The sequence below is a fragment of the Vespa crabro genome, chromosome 7, assembly GCF_910589235.1.
Source record: "Vespa crabro chromosome 7, iyVesCrab1.2, whole genome shotgun sequence".
Taxonomy (NCBI): Eukaryota; Metazoa; Arthropoda; class Insecta; order Hymenoptera; family Vespidae; genus Vespa; species Vespa crabro.
The window spans coordinates 652,512-680,000 of record NC_060961.1 but is presented as its reverse complement, the minus strand read 5'-3'; the positions used below and the strand labels follow the sequence as shown (position 1 = coordinate 680,000).

The window sequence follows — 27,489 nt, the reverse complement described above, 5'->3', positions numbered from 1 at the left end:
AAGAAAACAAAAAAGAAAATAGCTTATTCTCATGAGTTTACGTGAAAATAAAATTTTTTTTATCTATAATCTACAATATATATATATAGTACAATTTGAAGAAGGAGAACAGGTTTAATAAAAAACGACAACCTTTGTACACGTGCGTTGAATTTATAGAATAGGGGTGCCTTTATTAATTTTATTTCTGAACATCAAAGACCTTAAAATATTACGCTTATTTTATTGAAGATCGACTACGGAAAATAATGTGTAATAATTATTGCATAAAAATATTCTATTAATTGTTTTTCTTCTTCTTCTTCTATTTATGATTTATTCTAGAAAATAAGATAAAGAGGGAAAGAGAGAGAGAGAGAGGGAGGGAGAGAGAGATGCATACGTGAAATTGCAAATACAACGTTTTCACAAATGAATTTTTGACGTCTTCGTTCGACCTTTTTTCTCAGGGTAAGGATCTACCCGCAAAGGATTTGTCTGGAACGTCTGATCCGTATGTACGCGTGACACTACTTCCTGACAAAAAGCATCGTCTCCAGACAAACATCAAAAGACGCACACTGAATCCAAAATGGAATGAGACGCTTTATTTCGAAGGTGAGATTTTAACCTGCACTTGTTCGATATAATCTTATTTCGCTTTGTATTTCTTTTTCTTTACTAACTAATGCAAATAACAATTTCGAATTGTGTCGAGTGTGATAGAAAAAGGAAAAAAAAAAGAAAAACAGAGAGAGAGAGAGAGAGAGAGAGAGAGAGAGAGAGAAAAGAAAAAGGAAAAAGGAAAGAAAAAAATTTATTTCCGATTTTCATCTTTTCTTTTTTCATTAAGCGGGTCCAATCGTTAATAAAATTCGACACGTGAATGATTTACAAAATTCGTATCTCGTACAAGTATTAAATTGTAAATAGGAATATAAGCCGATGCTCGACGAAGAGTTCAGTCTCTCGCTTCGTCGGTCAGGAAAAAAATGAAATCGTGATTTTTTATTTCGACGAGCACCGATAACGGATGAACGGCTCGAAAACGCCTCTGAAAATTCGATTCGCGGAGAAAATACGACATACTGGTTCAATGTGAACGGGACCGAGTTTTTCCCAGTTATGATACGAAATTGTTTGACCATCTGTTAGAACTGTGTGCTTCCGTTGTTTTATCGCTCTTAAAAAAACAATATTTAATGCGTTCAATGGTCATTAACAAAAAAAAAAAAAAAAAAAAAAAAAGAAAAAAAGAAAAAAAGAAGAAAAAATGAAAAATAAAAAAGAAGTTTATTGTGATACTAAATCCTTTATTAAAAAAATGAAGAGAAACGCACAGACTTATGCGAAACAGTTTGATACTCTGAAAAGTATATAAACTATGAGAGTATTCTTTCTTTACAGGTTTTCCTATTCAGAAGTTGCAAAGCAGAGTGCTACATCTTCACGTCTTCGATTACGATCGATTCTCAAGGGACGACTCCATAGGAGAAATTTTTCTACCACTTTGTCAGGTAATTTCAAAGGTTGCACATATCTATGTAGATATATGTAGATGTATTCGTTTTAATACTTGATACTTTTTTTTTTTTTTTTATAGCTATATATTACCATCTCTGTGTTTTACAGTACTTTTTTTTAGCCACGATAATATACAATTTTATTAAACAACATTTTATTAAAAGAAAAAAGATTTTGTTTCATTGTTATTTACCGTGATGCTGTATGACATTATCATCAAAGAGTCTAAACAGAAGATAGAAAAAAAGAAAAGAAGCATAAAAATACAATGAAGTCTATTTATTATCAACTATAAAGTATCACAATGTTCACGCAACATCATCTATCCATTTTTCGTTTTTCTATCTACAACGATAAAACACTTTCCGACACGATTTATACGCTCGCTCTCTCGTCTCTTGTCTCCCGTCTCTCTCTCTCTCTCTCTCTCTCTCTCTCTCTCTCTCTATCTATCTATCTATCTATCTATCTATCTCAGCAAAGTAAGCAACCATTAAAAATGTTCCTCCATTTCTCGTGCGAACTGTAAGCTTCATGAATCGCAACGAAAGACAATAAAAAGCGTGAACGCTACTATGGAGTTAGATAGTTCACAGTACGATATTCTCCCAATGAAACATTCTTTTAAATTTAATTCTTCCTTTTTATAAGGACCTTTCACTTTACTCTTTTTTTCTTTTTCCTTTCTTTTCATAAAACATATAAATTCGTATAATAATTTCGTATGCATAACGAAGATATACTTTTTAACGTGAGAAAAAGTAAGTACTTACTCAGATATGTCCTTTGTCTTATTCAAGGTTGATGACAATGGGTACCTTGGTGGATTAATTCTAGATCATGCTATTTTCAAATGTATGTTGACACTGTACCAGTGATAATTTGTACTACGTATACATTCATTTCCCAAGAGCAAATCTCGACTGTGTATTCTCTCCTCTTTCATGGATTGAATAGCGTCAATAGAAACGAACGTCGTACACGCATATACGTATGACCAATGTAAATAAACGACGATCCTCGTAATTTCTCCTAGCTAGATACACGCATACACTCACAACACACATTTCGTCTTTCTCGTATTCGCATAAACGATTTATAAGAAAGAGATGTATCGATTCGATTAAAGATATTGCTGACGTGTTTTAGGTCGATCTATCGGAGAAGCCATCATTTTGGAAGGCTCTTAAACCACCGGCTAAGGACAAATGCGGAGAACTTTTGTGTTCGTTGTGCTATCATCCAAGTAATTCGGTGCTTACGTTGTCGCTCTTAAAAGCGAGAAATCTCAAGGCCAAAGACATTAACGGGAAATCAGGTAAATACAATTTTTTTTTTCCTTTTCTTTTTAACGATTCTCCCCTCCCCCCTCCTACTCCTCTCAATCGGTTACTAAAATAAATATCTCATTGTTTTAGATCCTTATGTAAAAGTTTGGCTACAATTCGGCGACAAGAGGATCGAAAAACGTAAGACACCAATATTCAAGTGCACTCTCAATCCTGTATTCAATGAAACGTTCGCGTTCAACGTACCGTGGGAAAAGATCAGAGAGTGTTCGCTTGACGTTATGGTCATGGACTTTGATAATATAGGACGTAATGAGCTTATTGGCCGTATACAGCTCGCAGGTAAGTTTAACAAGTTTCACAAGTAGATTTATTCTAATGAAAAATGATCAATGAATGAATTAATATCAATGAGTTAATATCTTTGTAAGATTTCGTAAAAACGTGATATAGACGTACTTTACCTATATATCATATCGTTCAACATAATCGATTAAATAATAAAATTGCTTTTTGGATAATGCGTTATAAAATCCACGGATATGTACAGTATTTGGAAGAAAACAAAAGTAAAAAGAAAAAGAAAAAACGAGAACGAAAATTAAACAATAAAAATGATTTTTAGGTAAGAACGGAAGCGGAGCGAGCGAGACGAAACACTGGCAGGACATGATAACCAAACCGAAACAAACAGTAATACAGTGGCATCGTTTGAAGCCCGAATAAAAAATCAGCAAGGAGAATGATCTTTGCAGATCGTACGTACGAACGAATTCGGCCTCCGAGGAGAAGCGATTCGTTCGAAGGGAGATCGTTTGGGGATGACGACGATGACGACGACGACGACGACGACGACAACGACAACGACGACGACGACTACGACGACGATGATGATGATGAACGCGCTTCGATCGATCGTTCCGTATAGAAAAGTTCAATTAAAAGAAAAAAAAAAAAGAAAAAAAAGAAAAAAGCGAAGAACAACGTCAGGGAAAAAAACGACGTATCCTCGTCGATATATCCATTTGTCGCGGATATACACACTGATATACATACGTATACGTACACACTTAAAGATATGTATATCCATATAGAAAAACTTCATGCAAACATTAATCTAAAGACAGACGTACATACATTATTGTACACGTTCACACCTATATCATATGTATACTACGAATGGCACGAAGAAGGGACGAGCGATATAAAGAAAATTTCCCGATTGGAAATGAAGAGTTCGAAACGAAAAGATCGCATGAAAGGTATATATATATATATATATATATATATATATATATATATGTCTTGTAAGAAGTGGGTGAATGTGTGCGTGCGTGTGTGCGTGTGTCAGTATGTATGTGACAGGGAGAAAGAGAGAGAGAGAATGAACGATCCTTAATCGTGACGTTAATTGACATCGGCCATGGGTTGTGAAATAACTTTCTTCGATTGACTGTTCCCGAGAGAGCAGGAGAGAGAGAGAGAGAGAGAGGTGAGAGAAAGAGAGAGAGAGAGTGTGTGTGTGTGTGTGTGTGTGTGTGTGTGTGTGTGTGTGTAAGAAAAAGAGAGAAAGAAGAATGAAAAGGAAAATCGCATTTCCTTGCCGAATAAAGTAACGAAGAAAAGAAAAAAAATGAAGGTAGAAAAAGAAGAAAAAAATCCAAGAAGAAGAAGAAGAAGAAAGGAATAAGAAGGAGATAAAGAGATATAGTAAGCTGTTATCTTTCTCAGAAACGTTGTTGACCGTTTTGTATTTTCGAAAGTACCGCCGGTAATTTTTAAAACGAATATTCGCGCGCGCACCCCTCCTCCTCCCCCACCCTCGCCCCTGCCCCCGCCCAAGTTCATTATAGTGAGAGATAGTTTTTAACGCTAAGGTAATTTTTATATATGAATACATTTTTGCTGCCGAGCGAGTAATTTTCTAATCGCGCATTGACGCTAATTATATATGATTTATTCATTTTTCTTATCATTTTCAGCTGCACATTAACATTAATGAAAATAGAAGAGTAACTGAAAAAGATGAACAGATTTTTTCAAAAAAAAAAAAAAAAAAAACAAAAAGAAAAAAACGAAAAAAAAAAGGACAAAAAACGCGTGAAATATTACGAGCGAAATTTACGGAAAGTAAATTAAAAAATAAGAGAAAAAAAAAAATAAATAAAAAATAAAAAAAAAATAAAAAAGAAATTATATTTATTTCGCTATTAAAATTATAAAAGATAATGTTTCATTTTATTTCTTTCTGTTCACGATTCGATTAAGAAAAGTAATTTCGTTCGAAAAGCGAAACGATTAATTAGTACGAAAGGTGAACACGTGCAAGCTGTCTCGGTTGTTTGATTCGCTCGAACAAAATGATCATAATTTTCGACTAATAGCTATTATAGTAGTACCAATCAATACGAAAGGGATGAAAGATATATAAAGAAAGAGAGAAAGATATTTTTAACGAGAAACTTTTGTATCGAAGCCGGACGTGATTTCTCGGGAGGGGTAGGGGGACATTTTTCGAGCGGTAAATTGTGATCGGTGTACCTTATACACTTATTAACAAAAATACAGGAAAAAAAAAAAAAATTGGAGAAGAGAGTTGATAAAGGAAAAGAGAAAAAAAAAAAAGAAAAAAATCTATTGTTACATTATACCTGATATTCTGCTGTTAATAACAATAATGTAGATAATCCCCGTCGAATAAAATTCGATCGTGAATTTTGCTTGATACACGCTCGCTTCGAGCGTTTCTCTCTTAACGGAACGTACGGGATAAGAGAAGAGGAAACGAAAAACTGAGAAAGGCAAAAGCTATACTCGCTATATAAAATATAATACAGGATGTAAATCAATTATAGATACGAAAAATCCAACTTGTAACTTATTATTACAAAGTATTATAATATTATTATCAATATCCGTTAAAATATTCGTATCCATAATTAATATACAATTCCGTATTTAGAGCGAATATTATTCGTGGATCTGATGCGTTTCCTCATTTCGATCGATCGTACGACCGTCGTCGCTTAGGGCTCGAAGATATCAAAATATTACGGGATATACCTGTATGTATATGTATGTATATCGCGGTTACGGTAAAATATACTGACACGTTTTTTTTCCTTTTTTTTTTTTCTTTTCTTTTTTTTTTTTTTTTCTTTTTTTTTTTATCTCTTTTGCCGCAACTTATTCATTTTGCGTGTTGCGAAAGTGCATGTAAGTAAGGGATAAGAAAAAACTAACTGATACGTTCCGATGAGAAAAAAAGTCCGATTAAAAAAAGACAGGATATATGGTCGTTTTCTTTCGAAAGCCTCTCAAAAACTATTGTGAAAGAAAAATTCTCTAATACACGCGCATATTTTTACAAATACCTATTGAGTTAGCTTAACGAAATAGAGCTACGTAAACGAAGAAGCGACGTTGTACGTTTTCATAATCGAAGATCGATCTCTCCTGTCGCGTCTAAAATGAGGCTTATTGTGTGCACAAAGAGAGAGAGAGAGAGAGAGAGAGAGAGAGAGAGGGGCGGATTGTATACCGTAAGGGGTTAGTACGTAAAGAAAAAAACTAAATAAAAAATAAAAGCGAATAAATTAGTCTATAATATAAATATATATAATATATATATTTATGTATTATATATATATTATATATAGATTATATATACATATATATATATATAATGTGAGTAAATGGTTATATAATGAATATATTATATAAAACCAATATTTCTGTGTTGCCAGGGAGTTCTGCCCCCTGGATCCCCGGCGAAAAAGCTTTGCCTTTTTCGCAATAGGTATGATCGATGTAGTTCTGTCATCGTGATGATTTTCTTTCTGCATAATAGTACACTCGTTTCAATCGTTCAGCTTTTATCCGTTAGGCACGACCGTCACTACATATGTAATATTTTAATATTAATAATTATTCGTATTGAATAAAACAGCGAGTCACGCGATCATAATAATAATAATTGATCAAGTTGTTTGAAATTTGATGCAATCAATAGTAGTCTCTTCATGTGACACAAAAGTTGTTTATAAAATTTAATCATATCCTCTGGGTGTCGATCAATTTTTCTTGCTACGAGTCTTAAAAAAAAAAAAAAAAAAGAAAAAAAAGAGAAAACAAAAGAAAAAGAAGAAGAAGAAAAAGAAAGAAAAGATTTAGAGAAACGTTACACCTACCATTAGACATTTAGGAAACATTCATAATTCGTGCAGAACTTGAAACATAATTGAAAAATTGTATTTTTATCGAATGTTACAGCGTGGCAACGCTTTTCGCAATGGCGATTACATAAAGAAACTCCATGCGGTCGTGCCTAAAAAGTATTGGAGTAGCACAAAAGATTAGGTAATATTTGTATGTCGTAGCCTGTATACATTGTATATACGTATAAGATGAAAGAAGAAAATTAAAAAAATGTTTCCCGGTTTATCGATCATGTACGTTAAAATGATGGTATTACGTGGTGTTGTTTATTAGAAATCTCAAATTTAAGAAGTTTCAGAGCCCGGTCGTTTAGTTGAAAGTTTTATGAAAAATTGTTGCTGTTAACTAACAGAAAAAGAAAAAAAAAAATTATCTAGTACTACTATGTGATTAATTAGTATTCCGTATATACAGGGTGACACGAAGGAAACGCAGTAATATTGAATATTCGTCGTAATAGAATCGATTGTAATCGCATTGTGTGTGTATATATTTAAGAAAGCTTCGATCGAAGTCATCGATATCGATTATTCATCTATTTTCATTATTTTATGATCGGCGCATGAAATTAATCCGTACTGATTAATTAAATTAAAGAAAATAAAGAGAAAAAGAGAGAGACGTACACGTTGCATACTTTATAGAAAATTATTATCAAAATTAAAAGATCGTGCCAAAAACAAATTTTAATTAATGAAGTGCTTGATAGACAATATAGTCTTTTTTCTTTTGTTTTTGTTTCTATTTGCCATTTTTCTTTTTTTTTTTTTTTTTTTTTTTTTTTTTTTTTTTAACGAAACTATTACACGTTACTCGCGTACGATTTTTTCATTTGAATTTAAATCAAACATTACTAATTTCGACTTTTAATTTATTAATTATTCGAAATTTCTCGTTATATCAAGGACATTGATGGTCCATATGTAAATATTTTTAATTTTATTTTATTCAACGATACATTTATTTATTTTTGATATCATATTTGATATCATTTAAATATGATAAGTTAGTCTCTTACATTTAATAATCAATTTTAATTAATTTAAATTTTGATACCGCAAGACAACGATTCGGTAGCTTCTTCGGAGTAGCCGATAAAATCTACGCGTACCACGAAGAGTAACACGTATACTGTGGCTTCCTAGGTTCAAATATCCTAGGCTTCTTTTTTCGTCGTGTCAAATCGTTGACCATGATTTTAACGTTCGTTACAGACTGGGTTTAACATTTTAATGCTTAAGTACCTATCGTAAATACGGAAGAAAATATCGTGTGTGTTATATAGGGATGCTAATTTATATCGTGATACATGTATGTCAAAGCGTAGGTATTAAAAACAAACTACAACAATATGAACACGAGAGTACAGTTAAAACAAAACAAAAAAAAAACACGATTGATCGTGCTTACGCGATAAGTGATAAATGAGAGAGAGAGAGAGGGAGAGAGAAAGAGAGAATATTCAGTCGGCACAAAACAAAACGATAAGAAAATAAATAAATAGCCGAAATAAGGTGGTCGGAAATGTTCGATGTTTAAAACTTTACATTGCGCAGTTTGAAAATACATATATTAGTTCTATAAGAGGTATATAGAAGAGAGAGAGAGAGAGAGAGAGAGAGAGAGAGCCGTCGAAGCAGCAGAAGAAAAAGAAAAAGAAAAAAAAAAGAAAATAAGATTTAGAAAATAGTTTGCAATAGTAAAAAAACGGAAAGTGAAGTGGGCCTTATACTATGGATTACGTCAATTGTAAGCAGCTTAAAAAACGATCAAGTTTTATCTCGAGCATGAAAGAACGACATTAACTATTGAAAGCATGATTATCATTATTGTTATTATTATTATTATTATTATTATTATTATTATTATTATTATTATTATTATTATTATTATTAATCATACTCGGTACTAAAGGAAAAATGCTATTTTGCGTAATTCAATCGTCGTTGCAAATATACACATACATACTTACCTATCGTTTATAGATTTTAAGCTTCGGTAATTATCGATTATTCTCCTTGTCTTTCTTTCTTAGTTTCATTTACAATAGATCGATATAGAGAGCCTAAAGGATATAATTATTCCTCTCTCGATTTGTATATTTAAAAGCTACATGCTCTGTATATATATATATGCTTATATATATATATATGTTATATGTACATATGTATATATATATATATATATATATATATATTATTCTTAACTGTAGACAAATCATACAATTGTCGTTAAATATGTGGTAATATGAACGCACACGACGCTCACGCGTGCACGTATTTACATTGTAAGATCTTTTGCAATTAGCCTCACATCAAAATAATAAGAAAAATCTTATGAATGGAATGGAGTATATAGGTTCGTAAATTCAATCGATTATACCAACTTGGTTATTTTTTCTTTTTCTTCTTTTCTTTTTTTTTTTTTTCTTTCTGTTTTATTCTCCTTTCGAAACATTACTTTACGTGTGAATGTATATAAAATTATATGCTACAGTTTTTATTTTTTCTAGTCGCATTTTGCTCTTTGTGATAATACAAAAATTCGATTCATCCGACTAATCACCCGACGAAAAATAATATAAATATATATATATATATATATATATATATATATATATATATATATATATGTCTAAATAAATAGTATATATATTTTTGCCTTTTTTTGGCTATCTTTCGAGAAATAGTCAAACGTCTTATCTCATGAAAGTCATCGGGCCTGAAGAATACTAATAAGATATTGGGCTCGAATCACAAACATACCTGCAAATAATGTTGTTCCACAGAATTACAAATATTTTTGCTGCGCAATGGATTAAGACGATAAAACAGTGAAAAAGCGATGAAAGACAGAGAGAAAGAAAGAAAGAGAGAAAATATATAGGTAGAGAAAAAAAAATATAAAGAAAGAAAGAGTGAGAAAAAAGAAGATAGATCCTTAGATTAATATTTAAATGAGATATCTATTTCCAATACGCTACGTGTAAGGTATGTCTTTCTGTATGATTAAAAGTAAGCTAATTAAGTGAGTGCCGCGTAAGTTTCCTAGACGTATCTTGTGTCCGCTAATTGATCCGAGAAAAAGAGTTATAAGATTTGAAGAAAAGGAAAAAAAAAAAAAAGAAAAAAGAAGAAAAAAAGAAAAAGAAAAACAGTTCACTAACGAAATCTCGTTTATTGGAGTAAATCCTTTGGTGCTCTCAAATTATCCATGCCTTTTTTTTCTTTTCTTTTCTTTTGTCATCTTCTCTTTCCTTTCAATATTCTAATTTTCAATGACGACAAAAATATCAATGATTTATATTTTCATAAATGCTTCTACATAATATTTCATTTTTATATATATTGTATACATATGTAATATTTTGTTTATACAAGCAGACTTGACAGCTGTATTCGCAGAGTCAAAAATGATTAGAATTAAATTAGGTGGTAGATTAATAAGATGGAAAAAAAAAAAAAACAAAGAAATAAGAGACGTTTATGAACTTCCTCAAATTAAAAGATTTATTTTCATATTTTTCATTTATCCTTTCGATATTCTTCTTTTTTTTTCTTTCCTTTTTTTCTTTTTCTTTTACACAAACAAATTTTCAATACATTCAATACATTCAATACATTCAATACATTAAATATTAATGAAATCCATCGAATTCGATATTTTCCAATTTATTTCATTGACACGTGAAAGAATAGTTTTGTATAATTATTGTAAGTTATGCAAAGAGAGGGGGAAAAACGTAACTGATTGTTAATATGTTATACCACACGGGTATATAAATTTACAAATAAATGCGGTAGTTTTTGTTAGATAAAGCTGATGGATCAGCTGGCGAGTATTAGTGTAAGTAAAGCGCTACTGCGCTTTCGCAGATTATTAACACTTACACGTATACGAAAACAACGATATATCAGCTGTTATTACGTACGAGTACGTCCCTTGCAAAGAAAATGCATATCCTCGTTGCTCGTTGAAACAACGATTGTTTTTTTCTTTTTCGTAAAAGTGATAAAAAGAAAAAAAAAAAAAAAAAAGAAAAAAAAAAGAAAAAGAAAAAAGAGAGAAAGAAGGAAGAAGATTGATAAAAATTGTAATTGTTTCAAGTAAAAAAAATTAAAGCAATCATAACGTTTTCCTTATCAACGAGACCGACGGGTTTTCGTTCACTTTGTTAAAAATATTTTCCATTTAACGTCACACTCGCCGAAGGGAAGACGATTCGACAAATTGCATGCATACGGGAAAAAGATCGACGGTTTAATTTTGTCAGCTGATTCATGATACGATCACGCAAGTTTCTTTATAACTACGAAATCAAATCTTTGGAAAACCAAAGATTTCTTGACATTCTTTTCCCCCTTTTTTTCCTTTAGTTTATATGCACACACGTAATATATAAAAGAATAGAGTAAGTTACAAAGAGTTGAATGTAATAAGAAAAACGAAGCGTGCGTATGTGAGTGTGTGCGCTGTGTGCATGTGTTTGTATGTGTGTGTGTGTGTGTGTGTGCGGTTGTGTAAAGTCAAAGGAAGAAAATGCAATAAAATAGGAAAGCACAAAAATGTTAAAAATATGAAAGGAAGCCATACGAAATCTGAAGCTTTCATTTTGTTTCTTTTTTTTTATTTTTTGTATTTTCTTTTTTCTTTCTTTGTTTTATTTTCTTTTATATTAGTGCATACAATTCATAACTCATCGGAAATCAATATAATTTTACTTCGAAGAAAAAACATTTTTTTCTAATTGTCGAAAACAAAAGAGAGAGAGAGAGAGAGAGAGAGAGAGAGAGAGAGAGAGAGAGAGAGAGAGAGAGAACAATTATTGATCACCGTTCGACACCCGTGATATGTAAAACAACTTGAAAGATCGAAACAATGTTATGTATTTAAATAAAAGACCCTCTGTTTGAAGAAAAAAAAAGAAAAAAAAAAAAAAAAGAAAAGAAAGAAAAAGGAAAGAGAAAAGACACTACGTAAGAAATAAAAAAGGATTATCTCTGTGCGCCCATTTCATTCCGCTAGCATTTAAGAAATGCATGAAAAAAATAAAAACTTCGATTCCTTTCATCTATTTTTCTCACATAAATTATTCGATCGATCATTCCCAATGATTTATGTTGTTTTCATAGAGATTCTTTCTATTTAGAGTAATTTGAAATGAATTAATTCTTAAATGGGAAATGAATAGAATAAACATATGCATATATATATATATATATATATATATATATATATATATTTCTTTATTCATATATTTTTTCCTTTATTCGGTGATTCTCGTTGGCGACAAAGTTATTAAATAGGAGATAAAAGAGAGTTTTAGGACGACATACTTATCACGTTAGTACTTTTTAGCAACCTTGTGACCGTTAGAGCAAGCTTGTACGAGATATCTTTTATCAGCAGACGACTTTTTATTCCAGCATTGTGCAATGCCAAATGATATAGATCGGCGTAAAACTATAAAAAAAAAAAAAAAAATATGGCGAATAAAATGATTAAGATTTGTTATGTTTAACACACCTTCGCACTATCGCCATCTATAGGAACATTGGAAAATTCTGGGCTGATCTCGGTACATTGAACAGCAATCGTTTGAGAAGGCGTCACTAAAAGTGTAATATTGGTACGCTGCAAATGATAAAAACAATAGATAGGAGATATAATGATTAGCAAACGATAATGCTCTCGAATGATTTGAAATCTTTGGATCGTTCCAAAGATATTCGTTAATTTGAAATAATAAGAATTTAGAGGATCGAAGTGTTTTTTTTCTTTTTTCTTTTTTTTTTTTTTTTTTTTGAGGAAAATCATATGCCAGCGGCTATTCGATTACGTCAAGGCGATGTATTTGATCGTCGTTTCTCATTGCATATTCATAATACGATTGGATTATATGAATTATCTAGAAGAAGCTGAATAAAATCGTGAGAGAAGATGGACGAGGAAGAGAGAATATAGAGATGGATAGAAGAAGGAAGAAAGTTTATCGCGTATGATCAGAATTACCTCTTTGGCGATGCATCCATGAAGTTCTTTAAATTGCAGGACGATTTCACGCGAACATCTCTTCACGTTCCACCTAGACCAGGAAAATGTATAAGCCATACACAATAGACCTATGCATTCTTGCAAGTGTTTCTGGGCTACTGGATGCTTCACGGAAAGTCCTTTTATGTAACTTGCCGCATCTCGTTCCGGAAATAAATCGCAGCCACCTTCTCGCATTTTCTAATGCGTTTTCGATATTACAAAGAAATTAAAAAAAAAAAAAAAAAAAAAAAAACAAAAAAAAAACAAAAATCTCTCAACTATTAGATAAGAAATTGAAGAGTTATAAACGGAAAGATTAAATTTAAACTCACGTCTATTAAAAAGTTCAACTTCATATATATGCCAACGATATTTTGAAGCGCCGACGAGGTGCCTCCGACCAACGAATTCAAACATACCGAATCCTCCTAAAAAAGATTGATTACGTAACAGAAATATAACTCGTAACATTGGCATACCCTGACAACAAATTCCGCTTGAACTGTAGCAGCTGTTATGTTAAGAGTTACTCCACCGCCACTATTCCTTCCCATTTCTGGCCTAAGTTCCCAACTTTGAAATGGCAAATTGATCAGTTTATATGCCGCCAGGCCATGAATTCCAAATCTCCCGGTGCGGAATGTGATCTGTTGTTTATCTTCGTTGAACTTTATGTCATGGATGTCTTGGGTCGACCAAATATTTTTCTCAGAAATCCAATGAGCCACCAACGGTGGTTCGAACCATAAAACCGTATCCGGTAATCTAAGATAGATTTCATTGAAATGAAATTCATCGATTCGTTCTACCTACATTTTTACGATAAAATATGTTTCCTTATAAGAGAGCATGTACTTTAACGTAACCAATACGAGAGCCTCCATTGCAGTTTCCAAAGCCTTCATCTCATTCTCGATCACTTCCGGTGTTCTCTCGGTAGGCGGTACCGGCGGTGGTGCCTTGTACGGTTTATAAAACGGTACGTGCTTCAGTTCTTTCGGAATTTGCACTAGAAACAAAAATGAGATCCGTTCGAATGGATATCTCTGTATCTATCTCGTATACATTAGAAATTCGAACGTGCGCATTACGAGTGGTAAGAAATATTTCTCTTCGCATGTCCTTAGGCTGAGGCGGCTGATAAAGGAGATCTATGTGATAGATACCACCTAAGATTTTGTACTTTCGTAGATTTACTTCCGTCTTTTCGCATTTGGTAAACAACAACTTTCTAAGTTCCTTCCTTAATTCCTCTACGAGATAAAAACTATATCATCGATGATTGTATCCCATTAATAAGAAAATCACAAATTATTTATATTACCTTCTTTGAACAAAATGATTTCGGTCGGAGTCGGTAAATACGGTAGTGGTTCTATTTCCTGTTCCGATTCCGGTCTCTTTATCCGGCCATATTGACTACCGGTTTTTCTTCCTTTCTTATCTAACTTTACCGGCACCACCGGTGCCGGATTCTCCATTTTCCATAGCATAGCTTTTTTCTCTTCCATCCTCAAACGACGTCCCTCGACTTGTTCATCGCGTATTTTCTGTTTCGTTTCGTATTCCTCGGAGCAAAAAGCGATAAGATCTGAGAGAGGAAAAGAAATGTCCTTCGAATTTTTGAAATTTTCATTCTCTCTCTCTCTCTCTCTCTCTCTCTCTCTCTCTATAACGAAAGAGAAAGAAAGATATAATTATGCGCGTTTATAAAAGTTGAATAAAAATTTAAAGTTTTTTCACCCATATTCATTCGATATTCCTCTGGTATTTCCGGCATGACGTAAGAGGTCGCAATGTCGGAATAGTGATCGTAATCGAGCCATAGTCCACGGATAGCCATACAGTAGCAATCAATGTCCGGTGGTATCTTTATCGTTAGATTTATTTCCTCGAAGTGAACCTCGATCGATTTTCTGTCAATCGGATCAAACGAATCCTTCCTAATCTCGGTCCCTCTACGTTCTAGGATTTTCGTTGATCCGAAAAAGAAAAGAAATTAAAAGGAAAAGGACGTACCTTTCTTTTTCAGGAATTTCTTTAATACTGATCGGTAGCTTAATCAAAGCCCATATGCAACAAATGAGATGCTTCGTTATTTTGACATAAGTCGCGTTCTTCAGATCCACTCTAAGCATATCTCTCTCGATCTGACGTAAAAGCCGATAACAAGCTTGGTCTATCCAATTTTGCAACTTCGTCCTAAAACTTTGCCTAACCTATTTTGAAATCGCGACTATGCGTTTGTGTATTTAATCGACGCTTACCATTTTACATTCTTCTATGTAATCGATAGATCTCGTTAATGAGAAATTGATGATTTTATGAAGCTGCAGCAATAACTGAAAATATGCACATATGATTTACGAAAAGCGTCTCAACCATTTATTTTTCTTGACCATCAATCAAGATGTGATGTAATACGTTAAAAAAAAAACATACGTATTGTACGACTTCGTTTTTTTCCACAACCAGTTCCATGTTTACGTTTTCGTCCTCCAACGACCAGAGGAATATGAATGTATTCATATCGGACAATTCAGCGACGTCTGGTAAATTTTCACATGTTAAGTACATAATCCACTGAAATTAATTACATTCAGTAAGTACAGGTATTATATTAATACAAGAAGCCTACACAGATCAAGATATAAAGACCGTAAAAAATTAAATAATTAAAGGCATCTATAATACGTATAAAGACGCACGTTTTCCATTTTCTCGGTGGCAAGAACGTGATCCATAAATGCCTTTTTATTTTCGTAAGTCACGAACCACGTCTCCTCCAATTGGATTTTTCGCATAGCCGTTTGGCTCTCCTCCAATAGAATTTCCTGTTCGGCTTTGTATTTCTCCAAGTGAATTTCTTCTTGAATATCCTTTATCAATTGCAATCTGGAAGAGTATTCGACGATCTCTTATATAAAGGACTTGTCCTTTAAACAGAAAAAAAAAAGAAGAAAGAAAATGAAAGGAAACAGATCGAAGGGTCTACCTTTCCTCTTCGTTTTTAAATCTTGGCTTGGACACTCTAATGTAACTTTCGAAAAAGACAATCGACTTCAACGAATCGCCCAACATTATTTTAAACAAATTTATAGGAAGAAAAAGAGAGAGAGAGAGAGAGAGAGATCGTTTAAGACGATCGCTCGGAGGTACGAAACTAGACTGAAACTCATCGAGATTTAGAGGGTATACGTTGGAGGGTTGGTAAGGGGTGAATTGCCGAAGTAACTTCAAGAGGAAGTGGGTCGAAAGCGAGTTGCATAGATAAGAAATGGAATTCTGCCAAACTCATATCGTGCGAATTTTATGTTCGCACTCGGCTACCGTATACGCGGCCCGACCGTAGATTCAGGAAAGGAGTTATCACGACACACGTTTTTCCTCTGCACTGATTATCGCGCATGAAAACCTGATTTTTGTACTCGTGTTGACAAAATTTCAACCGCATGTTTATGTATTATCAAGCAAAACTTTAACTATGACTTTTCTTTTCTCTTTTCCTCCTTTTCCTTTTTTTCTTCTTCCTTTTAGGAAGAGGAAAAAAAGAATAGTAAAAAAAGAATAGAGGAAAAAAAAATCGTTTACAATTTATTACCTTATCCTTTCGGCCTCCTCGGCAGCTGCCACTGCTTGCTTCTTTTGCAAAGCTCTTCTTGCCTTTTTAGTCATCTTTCTTCGTTTTTCAGGCAAACTGTTTAACTAAAGCGATCGGTTACGATAACTAGAGATTTCATATTAATCAGCCCTCTTTGTAAAACTTGTGGAGAACGCAATGTACCTGTACAAATTTTCAATTAATTTGCGATCGAATTTTAATATATAAAGAATCGAAATAAATTTACGAAAGATAAAGTTTACCTGTTCGTCTATCCATTCTCGTATCTGGAACACAGAAATATAATTACTTATCATTTTCCTTCCTGGCGATTATCGATTTTAATTCACTATTAGTTTAGCGAAAGCTAATAATTGCGATGGATCAAGGTGATAAGGCGGAGAGCGTGTGTGTGTGTGTGTGTGTGTGTGTGTGTGTGTGTGTGTGTGTGAGAATGAGAGAGAGAAAGCAGCAACCTTCCTAAATTGCAGTTAATTTCCTTGAATTATCGATTCACGCGAGGTCTAACATCAATTTCCTGCTCTGCCAAATGTAAAGTTACTTCGGTAGAGTCTCGAAGAAGGTTTGCACGAAAGATAGGCTCGTTTTCAAATAAATTGTATTTAGCCAAGTAAGAAAGATAAAAAGAAAAGAAAGAAACGACGAAGTAAAAATAATTTTAAGTCATTCGAAATCGTTCGACGATACTTTTTTGCAAACTTTTTCTTGTTTTTCTACTTAATAATTAAATTGAAATTGTTGGAATATATATATATATGTGTGTGTGTGTGTGTGTGTGTGTGTGTGTGTGTGTGTATGTATGTATGTATGCATAGTCATTTACAAAATGGGTCATGACTTAAAAATTGAATACAAAGGAAATCGAGAAACTTATAACCTTATAAATAAAATATCAAAGTTCAGCATCAAATTCGAATCACGAATTAATCAGATTAAATTATTTTCTGATAATCCTTAAGTGAAATACTTAAGTATTCGTCTGACCATTAAAGTAATAAAATATTTATCAGGTCGGTCAAAGTTTAATTGAAAAAAAAAAAAAAAAAAAAAAGAAAGAGAAATATAAATATTGATCAGAAAGCATGATCGTTTTTTGGTTATTTTTAATTATCATTATTACTAAAACAGAAGCACGAGGAATTATTCTTGGTTTTGGATATTCCCATTTGATAGCAATTTTAGAATCCTCTTCGTACTCATCGTATATGGACTCTTCTAACGAGGTATCCAACTCGATTTCATTCGAGACAAGTTTTCTTTTTTTCCTTCTACCTTTTTTGATTTTTACGTCGTCTCTAGGGGAAAAAAGAAAAATCAAAAATGCAATCGATTTACACACAAATTCGAGATCAATCTCAATTTCTTCAAAAGTTATTCGGAGGTAAAGTGTGTAAATTCCGAATGAAGATTGATAGCAAGAGAAAAATAAAAGTTTTCTCCTTTATGTATTATTTTAAATGCTTGAATGTGATTTAACGAAACGTCGTTAATAAACTACAGATAATGCATGATATTCGTCTGGATTCTTTAAAATATCGAATCCAATACACATATACACCAAAACCGGTTTAATTTTCTTTCGGGTTATTTGCATATCCAAACATGCACCTGTATTTTCTCTCTCTCTCTCTCTCTCTCTCTCTCTCTCTCTCTCTCTCTCTCTTTTCTTTTTCAGCTACTCGATCAAAGTCATGACTTTACGTAGGTAGTTCGTTGAAACGTCGAACAATCAACATCCATTAAATATCCATATTGAGTGCTCGACAAATTGACATCGTGAAATGCTTTTAATTATAGAACGAGTATATTATACTTTCATAAATATATTTTTAATGTCAATTTTAGGACTGACACTATCTTAAAATTATATCAAAGATCAAAATCTTTTTTCTTTTGTGTTTTTAATATATGATTTACATACACATATATATCGAACTATACAGAGAGAGAGAGAGAGAGAGAGAGAGAGAGAGGGAGAGAGAGAACGATGATTTGACGAGTTTAGAAATTAGAGCGACTAACTTGATATAAGACATTTTGGAAACAGATGGTTCGGTCGAGTATTTCATTTCGGACGGGTATGTCATGTCCGTCTTGCTCATACTTTTTTCGAGATCGTTACGATTCGAAAAGATCATTTTGAGACTTTCTTTTTCCGTATCCATCTAAAAGGTTAACCGGTATAGAATATTTCTCGTGAAAAATTTCAATCGTCGATTAACAAAAGGATTATATTGTAACTTTGTTTATTATATTTTCACCTTGTCTATTATGATCCAAATATCATCATTCACTTAGAAACGTTCAATTTATTTTAATTAATTAAACGTTTTAAACAAACTAAAAAAGAAACGAGAAAAATTTAGAATCTGAAATTGGCTTTGAGGACGTGTAAACTCTCGAATATCGAGAGCGAAAATAATAATACATCGTATTTAATTAACAATGGAGAGAGAGAGAGAGAGAGAGAGAGAGAGAGAGAGAGAGAGATGGCTGTCGTCATATTCTACAAATAGCAGCATTACAAAAGATTATAGGAAATAAGTCACGCTTTCGTTACTCTTTCTCTTTCTTTTTCCGGAGTTCGCTGTTACCAGCGACGATTGACGGAGTGTTTTAAAGCGACAAGAGATAAGAAAACATTTAATCATCGAACGATGTTTGCCACGAAATCATAAGATTTTTATGGGATCGTCCATTACCTTTTTGTCTCCTCCCTCCTTCATAGACGCCGACACATACGCATGTATATATATTTAAGATATTGACAAGTTATTCGTAAAATTTGTAATAATTTGAAATAAAATTAAAGATACAAATGACGTATATGTAAAGTTTTACTTTATTGATAAAGTTACGAGGAAATCAATCGATAATAATTTGTTGTATATATAAGATGTTGTATATATAAACTTTTTTAGAGCAATTACTTTTTGTCAAATTATAAAACTACAAACCTAGATAATTTTCGACCAATCAATGAATATTATATCTATTGTCTAAATTTTCCCAAATAACCATTTATCTATCATTTGGTATTTTTGTTGCGTCGTGAGGGCACAACTACGAGAATGTTTTTAAATGTGCGTCTCGCATCGGATCAGCGATGATAGTTGATTTGCACGGAGAATTTCCCTCGTCTCTTCATTGTTGTCAGAGCTATAGAACCATCGGTCGCGATGAATAGTGGCGGCGTCACTAGGCTAGAATACCGTTGAAGGCCGTCAGCAAAATAACGCTCGCCAAGTTGTCGCAAATTAATGAGAAAACGCACGTTCTTTTAAAGAATCTCTTGAGGTAGATGCGCGATAATAAATATTTCGCGAATTGAAACTATCGCCGTATATTCGTTGAAATAAGATACAATTGTTGATATATTTTGTATAATGATGTGTAATTAATTATGCTGGCTATTTCTAAAGGAATAATAGCCAGTAATATTTAATAAGACTCGAGAGAGTCTAGATATCGTGAGTCTGTTGGATGTAACTGATTGACTTTTTCGTTTCTTTAGAGTTAATTATTCAGACAGACTGTAGTGAAAATAGGAGAGGAAATGAAAAGGGCGGAAATTATTATCTGAGTATGAAGTATGAAGTATGGTCTGAGAAAGTAAGGAGAAAAAAAATTGGTCGTGGATGGGTCAAGATAGTTCATTGGAATGTTTGAATATTTCATGTGTGCCCTTTTGTTTTAGTGATCTTATAGACTAGAGGGCATCAATGGATATTTCAAGGCGCCAGATAACCTTCGATTCGTCGCGTCTAAGGGTTTACTTTCATTATTTATTTATTGCCCGGCTCGACTTCGTTATTGAAAATTACGTACTTGACTAAAAATATTTAAGTCCATACAAAAATGGCCATATATTTTTTATTTATTGTTTTCTTAACAAGTATCCAACGAGTTCCTAAGGACATACATTTCTAATAGTTATATATGATCGTTCGAATAAAGTACTGTGAATAATGTACGTGCGTTAATAATTTGCATCGTAATGAAATATTAATGTGTATATCATACATATGAAATGCTTTGTTCCTTGAACTGTAAGAATGATTGTTATTTTTGTATTCAATATCATTTCCTGTGTTACTTTGATGTCGAAACTCAGTCGTTTTTTTACTTTCGTATCGAAAGTATATTCTTAAGGTGCGAGTCGTACATCCAGACCACTTTTCACGATCGGCATTGAACTTTATTTCGGTGAATAAGAATACAAATATAATTTTATTTTGACTTGAGTGAACAAATAGAAAAGAGAAAGAAGAGAAAGTGAGTAAATGATAATTTTTAATTATTTCTTTTTGCCTCTGTCATAAGTAACTTCACGCTTGATCATCTTTTGCTATATAGCTGTATGTAACGTATGTGTGTGTCTATGTATTTTTTTTGTTCATCGCCAATCATTATCGTCCTCATTTTAGATGGAGAAACAAAAAGAATGTGAAATCAAAAACATATCGAAATTTTTCGCTGGAAGGAGTATTTTTATAACGGGTGGCACCGGCTTTTTAGGCAAAATTTTGATCGAAAAATGTTTACGTTCGTGTCCTGATATAAAAGAATTATTTATATTAATGCGACCGAAAAAGAATGTTACAATCGACGATAGATTAAAGAAATTATTCACACTGCCAGTAAGTGCTTATACATTTGTATGCTTGTATATCGATTAAGGATGGATCAAAGATTATATCGACGTATAAGACGTATACTATTAAACAAAAAAAAAAAAAAAAAAAAAAAAAAGTTAAGCCAACATTTTTTCAGATCTTCAATAAACTCAAAGAAATGAATCCTTCTGCTTTTGAGAAAGTGATTGTTGTAAAGGGTGATATATTAAAAAAAGATTTAGGATTAGATCCAATAGAAAAACAAATACTTATCGATAATGTATCTATAATATTTCACATTGCTGCGAATGTTAAATTCAATGACAGTTTACGGAATGCCATTTTTACCAATTTAAGATCGGCTAGAGACATTTGCCTGCTGGGGGAAAAAATGAAAAAATTGGTAGTAAGTAGATTAAAAAAAAGAAAGAAAAAAAGAAATGAGAGGAGAAAAAGAAGGATAAAATATTTTTGTTCCTTTCCTTTTCATAAAGGCTCTCGTTCACATTAGCTCAACCTACGCTCATTGCGATAAGCCCTGTGTAGAAGAAAAGACTTATCCAGCAGAAATCAATTGGAGACAAACTATCGAAACGATAGAAAATGCCGATGATCACATTTTGAACATCTTAACTTCAAAGTATGTTTTCCATATTATCGATATTATTTTTCTTCAAAGAATATCTTCCAAAGAATTTGGAAATGTTTTTTTTTTTTGCAGATACATAGGAACGCTACCGAACACTTACATTTTCTCAAAGAAGTTGGCCGAAAATGTGATAAGTGATTTTTCCGATCGATTGCCTTGCGTCATCGTGAGACCGTCGATAGGTACATTTTTTTATATATATATATATACGTATATATAAAGAGATCATCTTTACATACATTTCTATTTCATTGTTACGCATTCGAAAGAAAGAATAAAAGAAATTAATCGAGAGACTTGTTTTTCTCATGATGACATTTTTTTCATGACCAGAGTTTTTCATATCGTCGACATATGTAAGAGATAGATTTCCTGGGTAATACCCAATCGTTCTCACGACGTATAATGCCTTCGTTCGCTTACCGATCGAAGAGTTCGAAGGCATATAAATTCGAGGTATCGATCAATCGGTTCCTTGAATTTCTCACATGAGACGTCAACTGCTACGATGTTTTATCTATTACACCATAATATTTCTTTATAGTCATAACGACGAAGGACGAACCAATACCAGGTTGGATAGACAACTTTAATGGTCCAGGAGGTCTAATGGTCGGTGGTGGAAAAGGTATATTAAAAATACTTTACGCAGATGCAGATAAAGAGCTTGATTATATACCCGCCGATGCCGTTATTAAATGTTTTATAATCAGTGCCTACATTCGAGGACAAAAGTCGTAAGTTTTTCTTCAATATACAATACAATACATTGTATTTGTTTTATATTATAAATCACAAAACGATCGTTGATCTAACGACTGTAAAATCCAAATTGATAAACGTTGGAACCGTTTAAATATACCCATAAATTAAAATATTTTCTCATTTACCGCTTATGTAATCTAATCGACGTAGTAATATCTACGTAAAGTTAATGTCAAAAATTAATCGTTAATAAACGATTATAAACGACAACAGCATTTATATTCGTTTTTTTTTTTAAATTCAATCGATTAACGTATATATTACAACGTTAAGTCTGAATGTCTCTGACATGTCTCTTTACAATATTATGGTATATTATGTTGTAGGGTAACACAAAATCCGAAGGTCGAAGTTTACAATGTTTCGTCGTACAACATAAAGAAAATCAATGTGAAAGAAATCGTTAATATGTCTTTAGAAATAAACAAGACGAATCCATTGGAAAATCCCATATGGTATCCAAATTTGTCGATTACTCTATGTTATGTGTATTATTACATCTGCGTAATAATTTTCCAAGTGTTACCGGCCTTGATATTAGACCAAATCTTGAAATTTTCCGGACGTAAACCGATGTAAGTGTTAAGTCCATATATCTAAAGACTTTATCTAAACTAAATAATTTTTTTTTTAATCGTATATATCATGACAAAAAAGATTATGTGTCTTTTCATATAAAGTCGTCCATTGCGATAATATGCGAGCAAACTTCTTTCTTGTGGTACATTATATAAAACAAAATAATGAGTGGACGTTTCCAGGGCGAAGGCCGTAACTCTCATGATATATAATATAATTTATACGTTGTATTAATATATATATATATATATATATATATATATATATATATGTATGTGTGTTATTTTCATCGTATGTTAAAAAGGGACATGGTTCAATACGATAAGCAGAATCAATTTTTCCGTACGTTTGTTATTTAAAGAGAAAATGATAAAAAATAAAAAAAAGGATCGTTGGTTAGTCGATATAGATTTATAAAAAAATTTCCCAACAGTCATTATACTTTGTTGTTAATTTAGGTTACTAAAACTGCAAAGGAAGGTCTACGTTGCCAACATTTCCTTGTCTTACTTTATGGTGAACTATTGGCAATTCTACAACGATAATATAATGTCGATGCTATCGAGACTATCTGCCGAGGATAAACGAGATTTTGATTTCAATTACTTTCAATTCAACTTATATGAATACTTAAAGTAGGTTTTGGAAGTATAAACAAATTAATAGAATGCTATAAGAGAGAGAGAGAGAGAGAATCAGAGAGAAAAAGTTGCAGAAAAATAACATTATACTTTTTTTCTTTCTTCAGGATTTCTTTACAGGGAGGTAAACAGTATTTGCTAAAAGAGGATATGGGGAAAGTTGATGAAAATTTGCGTAAGCTAAATAGGTGAGGAGAACACTTCTAATGGATAAATTTAAAATAGCGATTTAATTCCCTATATTGTATATACTTACGAGAGGAACTATTGTTGATAATGTGTTGCTCGAGATTATCGCGATGGGTCGCAGATGTAAGTAGAGAATTTTCTCAGAGGTAACTCTCGAATATACGAATCACGAGTCTCAAGGATCGAGACCTCGTCCTCGAATAGAAAAATCAACGAATCAAGAAAAAAAAAGAAAGTCGAAGGGTGCGAACGAAACTGTCGTCGTGAGATGTCTGAACTGTATCCGGTCCGATCGTGAGTTTAGTCGGTGCACGAGTTTATTCGCACCGACTGTTTGGTCGATCGCAATGTCGCCTGGCTCTTTCTCTCTCTTTCCCTCTTTCTAGCTTCCTCTTTGAAAACTGGGTCACATAACTGCCGCGCTATCGTCGCTTCAACGCATACCGAATAATTATCGAATAGTTTCGTCGTACCTTCAAAGTTTCGAACGTGCGATAAACGACACGTGTTATTGCTCCGACAATTTTTCCATTTCCTGAAAAATTTTATTTCCATTTTGTTATTTATTTATTTACTTTTTTCTCTTTTTACACGAAATGCTAAGACCAGTATCTGTATAATAAATATAATTGCAGAAGGCAGAAAATTGAGAAAACGAATATATACGTTCCGTTGACTTTTCGCAATGATTCTTACTAATGAAAACAACGCTCAGCTCAATCCAAATATTGACAATGCGCGAGTTCTCTTTCGACTCCTCTTTCTTCGATCGCGGACAATAAATAAACATAATAAACAAAGATGATGATAATAGGAACGGAGGAAGAGAGAGAGAGAGAGAGAGAGAGAGAGAGAGTGGCAGAAGTGAGATAAGAGGCACGTCACGTTCGACACGTAGGAAATCCCCGAGTAAAATAATCGCGAATTATTAATGCATTTCTTCGTTATTTTAACGTGTTTCTACATATTTTTAACTTGTAAACGTCCTAATTTTAAACTTCGTATAATCAATGATCAAAATAAATTATACATAAAATGAATAAACAAAATAAATAAATAATTTATTTCAAGTTTACATAACAATGGCAAATGAATTCAGTAAAGATAATACATACGAATATTATAAATATCAATTAAACGGTATAAACTTTGTTCATCAGTAAAAACGTGAACGAAAGAGCGAAGAGAGATGATAGAAAATAAAGAGAGGGGGAGAGAGAGAGAGAGACGGTGAAGCAGACGAACGTTAGCTATGATTACTCACGTGCAAAGTAACTTTAGTAAGATTGCAACCGCAGAATACTGGCCCGATTAGTCAGAGAAACGGCAAATCCACTTTGACATTGGATGACTTAAGCCTTGATTATTGTCGCGTAATGTCCTCGCCTAAGGCTTTCTCACGAAACGAAGGGAAACGGGCAACATCGATTTAGATCTTATAAACGCAAGATTTAAATTACATTGGGAAATTCCGTCAATTATATCTATCAAATATATATATCGAGTGAAAGTGTAATAACGCCCTGAGGTTATCATATATTATATATTATATGGCGTCTATACGATATCAAATATTACTATGATTATATAACGCAATACATTACTTCTTCGAGCTATTATTAATTATAATTCTCTAACGAGACGTCCTTAATGTTATTCTAACGGGGATAGAAAAACGTGAATTATAATTAATCGGAGAAAGAAATTTACGTATAAAAAGGTATCTGCTTATTATATTATATCGTCATCTATTAATCTTTGTTATCTATCAGATGTGTACATTTTTACCATAGAAAAAGTTCGCTATTATTTTATCGAAAATAGGTAAAAAAAAAAAGAAAAAAAAAAAAAAAAAAATTAAGAATCATATTCTTCTTCCTTTTTTCTTTCTATTTTTTTTCTTTCTTTCAGATCATGGTGGATCGACAAGATAACCAAAACCTGTTTTTTCATCTTTTTTGTGTGGATCTTATTAAAAATTTGTACTTGATAAACAAGTTCTTCTCATTATAAGTCTACAGGGTTATGTCCGTAAACAAAGTTTTGAAGCCACATTAGTCTTATAACTATCCTTTATAATTACAAATAACTATGTGGGAATAAAAACGGTCAAGAATTTTTTCTATTCTTTGATATGTAGATAATTGAAAAAATTCTTTTTTCAATTCATACTCTTTGGGTAAATAAATTGAGTTCAAAGAAATATTAACTAATGCTTACTCATTTTCTTAGCTTACATAAACTGTATCCCTTTATTTCTCTTTTTGTTTTTTCTTTCTTCTTTTTTTTTTTTTTCCTTTTCTTTTTTCTGTAAACACAAAGAAATCGCACTCGTAAAAATTGCGACATTGATTCGCAGCATCGCCATCGCACTACCAATCTATCCGATATATCTACAACAGCTATCATTCGTACGGCATTCTCGGAATCGACTTCGATTCCCAGATTATTCTTAGTGGAGTTAAGCGGTTATCGGTTTTACAGGAAAGGGAAAAAGACAAAGGGAGGAAGGGGATATGGCCGGGAGAGAAAAAAAAATAGAATCATATGCGTACATAATCAGATTTGCATTTTTCGTCTTTCCTCTTTCTTTTTCTTTTTTCTTCCTTTTCTTTCTTTCTTTCTTTCTTTTTTCTAGTTTCTCCCACGAATTCAATTTTAATTATAGAAACGTATCTCTCAAAACGAAAGATCGATTCCACGATCGACTCCTCCTATTTCACTTTTTGTTCGACTTCTTCGTAGGAGCGTTTTATCCCAGTGTCGATTCGATGTAATCAACGAGAATGAAAAAAAAAAAAGGGGACAAGAAAAATAGAAGAATGAGCAAATGAAAGAGTTAGAAAATCTAATGAGCAAGTGTTATAATCGAGCCATGTAGGAGGAGATAAACGTCTATATTGATGTAGTTGCAGCGCGTAATGCACGGCGCGCTTATGAATATGAAATTTAATGTTTTCGCGGAAGAACTCGACGACGAGGACTCGAGGACGATTTCTTGGCATACTATCAGAACTCGAGAAAACCCGTTTCGCAATTCGGTGAAGTTTATCTACGTAAGTAATTAGAATCGTCTTTATATGACGAGAGTCCGAGCAAGTTACTCCGATCATAAGAAGTCACGCGTTCGGAATAATCTTCTAAGGCTTCTTAGTAAGAGAAACAATTAGATAACATTATCAAACTGTTTGATATTCAAAAAGGAAGGCCATTGTCGATCGATACTTTCAGATTTCGAAGAAACTTTAAAAATATTAAATCGATGTGCAACGGTACGTAAGTGCGTTAGTATGTGCCTTCGATTTAATCGTTTAGATATGTTTTGTTTTTCTATTCTTCGTATTATGTATTTTTTTATCTTTTTATTTTTTCACAAAACAAC

At 32.6% G+C, this 27,489-nt stretch overlaps 3 protein-coding genes across 22 annotated transcripts in view; 2 read left to right on the top strand and 1 right to left on the bottom strand.

The window, feature by feature from the left end:
• The window catches only part of LOC124425431 (synaptotagmin-7), a 117,746-nt gene extending 105,662 nt beyond the window's left edge, over positions 1-12,084 (top strand). For 19 of the 20 annotated variants that reach the window (XM_046965747.1, XM_046965746.1, XM_046965745.1 and 16 more), the window contains 5 exons: positions 450-597; positions 1,387-1,496; positions 2,653-2,821; positions 2,922-3,134; positions 3,418-12,084. In XM_046965747.1, the coding sequence (XP_046821703.1) occupies positions 450-597; positions 1,387-1,496; positions 2,653-2,821; positions 2,922-3,134; positions 3,418-3,518 (741 nt within the window). In that variant the 3' untranslated portion in view covers positions 3,519-12,084. The remainder of the gene's footprint in view (positions 1-449; positions 598-1,386; positions 1,497-2,652; positions 2,822-2,921; positions 3,135-3,417) is intronic. The other variant, XR_006942503.1, reaches the window with a different exon arrangement.
• On the bottom strand, positions 9,425-16,545 carry LOC124425428 (dynein axonemal intermediate chain 7 homolog). Its single transcript, XM_046965736.1, has 14 exons — positions 16,042-16,545; positions 15,755-15,941; positions 15,489-15,629; positions 15,314-15,388; positions 15,066-15,265; positions 14,790-14,962; positions 14,371-14,637; positions 14,138-14,299; positions 13,902-14,055; positions 13,526-13,811; positions 13,379-13,474; positions 13,023-13,244; positions 12,537-12,644; positions 9,425-12,473 (listed from the first exon to the last, which is right to left on the bottom strand). Exons 1-14 carry the CDS (start codon positions 16,125-16,127, stop codon positions 12,333-12,335), a joined length of 2,298 nt encoding a protein of 765 aa, XP_046821692.1. The 5' UTR covers positions 16,128-16,545; the 3' UTR covers positions 9,425-12,332.
• Positions 16,546-20,773: 4,228 nt separating this feature from the next.
• On the top strand, positions 20,774-26,316 carry LOC124425430 (fatty acyl-CoA reductase 1-like). Its single transcript, XM_046965738.1, has 10 exons — positions 20,774-20,943; positions 21,096-21,308; positions 21,442-21,690; positions 21,779-21,924; positions 22,006-22,115; positions 22,478-22,670; positions 23,025-23,273; positions 23,736-23,912; positions 24,026-24,106; positions 26,019-26,316. The coding sequence occupies exons 2-10, from the start codon at positions 21,096-21,098 to the stop codon at positions 26,095-26,097; spliced, it is 1,497 nt and encodes a 498-aa protein (XP_046821694.1). The 5' UTR covers positions 20,774-20,943; the 3' UTR covers positions 26,098-26,316.
• Positions 26,317-27,489: the final 1,173 nt, after the last annotated feature.